Source organism: Cryptotermes secundus, unplaced genomic scaffold (assembly GCF_002891405.2).
Source record: "Cryptotermes secundus unplaced genomic scaffold, Csec_1.0 scaffold618, whole genome shotgun sequence".
Taxonomy (NCBI): Eukaryota; Metazoa; Arthropoda; class Insecta; order Blattodea; family Kalotermitidae; genus Cryptotermes; species Cryptotermes secundus.
Window position 1 is genome coordinate 1,165,390 of NW_019734973.1, and position 5,516 is coordinate 1,170,905.

At 35.6% G+C, this 5,516-nt stretch overlaps 1 protein-coding gene across 2 annotated transcripts; it reads right to left on the bottom strand.

Annotated features, from left to right (window-relative positions):
• Positions 1-4,699, bottom strand: LOC111869148 (BAG family molecular chaperone regulator 2). 2 transcript variants are annotated; one of them, XR_002843616.2, is made up of 4 exons: positions 4,272-4,699; positions 2,924-3,264; positions 1,230-1,294; positions 1-994 (listed from the first exon to the last, which is right to left on the bottom strand). XR_002843616.2 is itself a non-coding variant. In XM_023860390.2 (3 exons), exons 1-2 carry the CDS (start codon positions 4,510-4,512, stop codon positions 2,924-2,926), a joined length of 582 nt encoding a protein of 193 aa, XP_023716158.1. In that variant the 5' UTR covers positions 4,513-4,699; the 3' UTR covers positions 1-994. The 2 variants fall into 2 exon arrangements, 1 of the variants encoding a protein (XP_023716158.1); XM_023860390.2 differs by lacking the exon at positions 1,230-1,294.
• Between the last annotated feature and the right edge of the window lie 817 nt (positions 4,700-5,516).

Here is a 5,516-nt window from a genome sequence, read left to right on the forward strand (position 1 = left end):
AAATCCAGTGACTCATAGGAAATTGAACCCATGACCTTCGAGCCTGTAGCAGTCCCTCAACCAACTACGCTACTGAGTACCCACATGAAGTTAGAAATGCTCTAGTATTTGGAATAACATTTGCATTTCTCTAGCAAATTCACATTCAGAGACAGGTTATTTCAGTTTAAATCAGGGCTATCCAACTGTAAACCATTATACCTTAATTAACCACAGAATGTATCATAAAGAATATAATTTTACAATATTCTGATATAAATATCTCCCAGGTTAACAGAACTTAAAAATTAGCTGTGAAGATTTGCTAGATTTCACTGATACTGCATATGTTCATGGAATCATACCAATTTCCTACTTTTCTGTGTTATTGTGTCATGTGAAGTTCACTGAAAAACTTCACTCCACATACAGTTTTTAAACAAGTTTTGCTGTTATTCTTAAAAAGAAGGGAAACCACAGCTCATAAATGTGAGGAAGGAAAGGCTACTGTCATAGGCCACACAAAACTAACTGCTGTGTGGAAAGTTGGACATTCCTCATTTAAATAACAAAACAGCATGGCTTCCAATTTTAAATACTATACTTTACTTTGTGTTAATGTCTCTGTTGGGTCCAAATGGGGGGAGAGACACAAATGTCACGAGAACATTGGTAACAGATGAAGTTTCATACCAAATAGGCCCATTATTTTGTAAGACTGTTACTGGTAGATATACTGCAGTAAAGATACACCTACAATTTTTAATTTTAAAAGTAATTTACTTATATAACCACATTACAATGCTTGAATCTTAAAAATACACAAGGTGTGTGTTCAGTAACAAACATCACTGAAGCTGCTGCTAGATGTTAAATGTTGTCACAAATATAGGCTGAGCAGCAGGGCAGTCAGTCTCATCACAAGCACTGTTTCCAGCATGTGTGTCATATGCTGAATGGAAATCAAAAATCTGTAATCATGTCTATGGGAAGTGCTGACATTTTTACATGATGCCTGTAAATGAAAACACAGAACAGTGAACAGCACATAGTACACAACATTACCATCACTTCGACATTCACTAACATTACTTTCAGCTAGAATAGTTATTTAGACAGCCATATTTATGTGGCATTGCTTGTAACATAAGCCCATTAAAAACAGACCAAATTACGCAAAGACCACAATAAACCCCAAAATAAAGTGACCAAACAAATTATCTGCTCACAAAACGATTTTTCTTACCCACCTAAGGAGACAAGGAGACATAACATTTCTCAAACACCATTCCTGGAGGGGGGAGGGAGCCCTATTCTATAAAGAAAAAACAAGCAGATAAAATTAACAAAAATAAAAGAATGTTGATAATTTCTATCAGGAGAAGTGACCATAAGGGTTATGTCACTGAACAATTAATTACTATCTACTGCAGCCTCATCTTAATTTAGGATAGTTTGCTTGCGGACTGAAATCAAGGAGTTTGTTTGTTTTACAAATTGGCAAACCCTACAACAAATAATTAAAGAAACTGCAGATGAAACTATTGGTAAAATAGAAAGAAATTAATGGTATTGTGACATGATGCCTGAAGGCCGGAACAGTGGAACCACGAAAATAATCCTTCCTTTTATTATTATAGTCATATAAATCTGATTTTCTCGTAGAGTATAAATTATATTTCCGAAAATAGCACAACACCTCAAAAATATACAAAGTGGTAACAAACAAAATCTTAAATTCTTTAAAAATAGGCCTGCATGATGTTCTCCTATTTACACCTTTCATTAGGTGAAGTAACCTTTATGTACTATTATTTATTTATTATTTATTTTCTAGCCTACTTTCCTTATTTTGAATAAATAAAAGGAGGCTCATGAGATCACCTTGCTTTCTGTGTATCTAGTCTGTATCAGTGTCTGCATGTCTGTACATCGTGCACTAATATTTTAAGCATATGAGATCACCTTGCTGTCTGTGTTCCCCTTGCCCTAATTTTTTGTTTTCTATCCAGTTCATACTGTATAAAAGGAAAGTATGCAATTACATCTTCCCAGAGCTTCTTGTATATTAAACCAGTTAAATTTGATGGAATTACTATTCACTTAAATACTTTTATCAAGTAATGTGATAGATCCAGATATTTGCTACTAAGATATAACTTCATATGTATTTTATTATTTTAAATCAGGACAAAAAATATTTGGCTAAAACAAATATATTTGGATTTTTAAAGGGCTAAAATGAATACTGTGATTTTAGTCTGCAAGTGAACTATACAGACTGAGAGACTGCCTCTTGTCGGCAAAGTTTAGTGCCAACTTTTGTGGATAGAGGGTGTCACGTGATCAGCACAATGAATCCCCATGGCTGTTAATTTCAGTTTTCTGGACCGGAGCCGCTGTTTCCTTAAAATAGCTCCTCAGTTATCATCACAAGGCTGAGTGGACCCCGTTCCAGACTTCTCAGAAAAATCTGGCAACACCGGGAACCTCTGGATCTGTAGCCAGGAATGCTGACCACTAGACCAGAGAGGCGATAAAATGAATACTATTAAAGTTAATAGTTTTTTTTGATAAAAGTTATGGGCAGTAAAATCAGAGGGGTAGCACAAATCCGAGTTACACAACCATTCTTGAGAACACATTTATCATATCAAGTTGGCAGATAACCGTATTTGAAATACTCAGCAATTTTAACATGCAATTACACATAATAAATTCATTATGGTCCGCTTGCAACATAGTCCCAGGCTCACCCACTGTCAACACATTGCTGGCACAAAACTAGGGGTCCATCATGTTTTTGAAAATAAAAGATGCAATAGAAAGATTATGGTAATTTTAAATGAAGTCATGCGTTTATCAAATACTCACATCCCACCTAGCTATATATATATATATGCAAGTTAAACTCAAATATATAAACAAAATTAGTCTTTTTTACCTAACCAAAACGTGTTGCTTCATCTATATAGTCCAGAAGTCCTTGTAGACGTTTCTTGACCCGTTTCTGGTCATCTAATGTACAACCCAAGATGGCAGCCTCAAAATTTTTATCAGCAGTACCATGAGTATGTGGGGAGCAGGCATTCATAAAGGCAAGACATCGTGTTTTGGTTCCATCTGGGTCACTCTGCAGACTCTTCACCAAACCATCAATGAAACTGTTGACCTGGTGCAATGCATCTTCTTGTGTATTATCACGCGTTGTCTTCACTAGAATGTCTACTGTCAAACAGCGGTTAGCAATGTGTTCCACAGAGTGCAGCACATCATCACGTTCACCTTTAACGTAACATAAAAATATTTCATTCAATGCTCACGGCTATGAAGTGTAATCAAAATAAATTGCATTATGCATGGCACAGATGTCATTTAACCATTTACCCCATTAATTCATGCTAATTCTCATTTAAAATTGTGTACAAAACATATTACCTTAAACTTCAAAGAGCACAGGTTATACCATTTTAGTACAATAACTGGCTGCAGGAATGTGAAATGGTTGATTTTAGGGTTAGTAATTCAACTTCAGTGATGGATTACATGTATTTGACACATGACAACAGGTTAAGTTAGATCAATTAAATTACTGTAAATAAAACTGACATTTGGAGATATGTGGCCATCATATTGTAAAACTGTTCTTGAGCTGCAATTTCTATCAGTAGATTGGAATAACTAAACCCTTCATAAAACTGAAACAGAAAAAAAAAAAGCACTGTAAGGGTTGCTGATAAAGTGTGTAGGGAACTGACTGCATACACTGAAGTTTAACCTGTAATTCTTCCATCCCTTAAACAACACCAAACGATTTTGATATACTTATAAAATGTATGCATTTATCCCAAAATATATCATTATACTGTGAATGTTACAAACTACAAACAATAGTTCTAAAATATATTCAGCCACATATTTATCTAGTGTCATCAGATTTTTTAACCGACCTAATCCTTTGAGTCATACTATGGTCTTGGGGCTGGTTCAACCTCTAAGAAAAATGAATACCAGCTATCTTCCTCAGGGGTAAAGGGAGACTAGTGCATCAGGCTGACCTCACTGCCATCTCTGAGCCAACTATCTAGAAAATGTGGAAGTCTCTACGTCTCACAACCTTATGGGTATCCACGGCCTGTTACCTTCTTTGTTTACATACTGCATGTGAAAAGTTGCTCCCATATGACAACATGACTCAGACAAGTATCACTCCATCACTTTGGCCATCTGAAGGAAATACAAAAATGGACGCGAAACGAATTTCGGAAGTGCCCACAAAGTGCTGTACTTACTATCTCCTAGATCTATCATAATTTCCGAATTCCGAAGGGAGTCCAGGGTAGCTAGAAGTCTGTCTTTCTCTTCTTCCAGTTTCATTGCATCTCTTCGTAGCCGTTCGACATGCATTTCAACTTCATCCAATAAATTTACTAATCTAGTTTTTGGCGATTTCTGTTGGCTACCTTCATTTGGTTCAATAATTTGAGGTAAACGAGCTTCGCTACCTGCATCACCACCACCCTGCCACTCCATCGTATGTTTCTTCAGAAACAGATTTAACAGATTTGGAGTTAATTCTCAGTATTTATATATAGTATGCTCCGCTGTCTCTCCTCGATAGTATGGATAGGTAATTAACACAATAAAATCACGTACAGCACTATAAAAAAAGCACCACCCCAGCTTCTACCCTTATCTTACTTGGTTTCTTAATAATAAATTCTTGTTTTTATGTTGTTGCCAACAGTGGAAAACACATTTACCGCGAAAAATGTCCCCGTCGGTCTGTTGGATTACGGCCAATAGAATTTCAAATATAGACAACATGACACGTATGGTAAATAAGGTAAAGTTAATTAAGCTCTACGTCATGAAGGCATGAGGGCATGGCGCTACAGCTCCACAATTCTTGACCTCGGCACTACATGGAAGTGTGACTATAATTAACACATAATTGTACCTAAGTATCAATAAACCGTCTTTTCTCGGAGTTTTAAGAGCTCCTTTTAAAAATACGAATCGAGTGTGTTACCGCGTTGAAAATTATCTAAAAATTAGCATATTCAGAATAAATAGTATTTATTTTATTCGTAAAAATTTCAGTATCCATTTTACTTTGTGCAAAAGATCTCGGGGTTGTTCGATAGCAAACTTCATTTTCATCGTCATGTTGACTACTTTACACTCTCAGAAACTAAAGACTAATTCGTTTCATCACATATAATTTTTCTTCTTTGGATAGCTTTATGTATTACCTTAATTCGTTCAAAGTTTGAGCACGCGTCTGTCGTCAGGAATACTCTTACTGTAGTAGATTCTAATAAGCTGGAAAACATACAAAGACGGTTTACAAATTTTTGCTATGATCGATTTATTCAGCCCAACTCTTTATGTAATTACGAATCAATGTTGTATTATTAACATTTTAAAAAGCTTTATTCAAGGCGAAAAATCTTGACGGTTAATTTCTTATTAACGTTTCCAAGAACAAAATTGACTGTTCTACCATGGATACTGATGGTCTCATGTATCCACTG

Bases quoted from the DNA above. Each gene is read 5' to 3' on its own strand.
- LOC111869148 (XM_023860390.2), bottom strand. From the start codon at position 4,512: ATGGAGTGGCAGGGTGGTGGTGATGCAGGTAGCGAAGCTCGTTTACCT. The intron at 3,265-4,271 runs GTAAGTACAGCA...GTTACGTTAAAG, and splicing joins TATGATAGATCTAGGAGATA to GTGAACGTGATGATGTGCTG.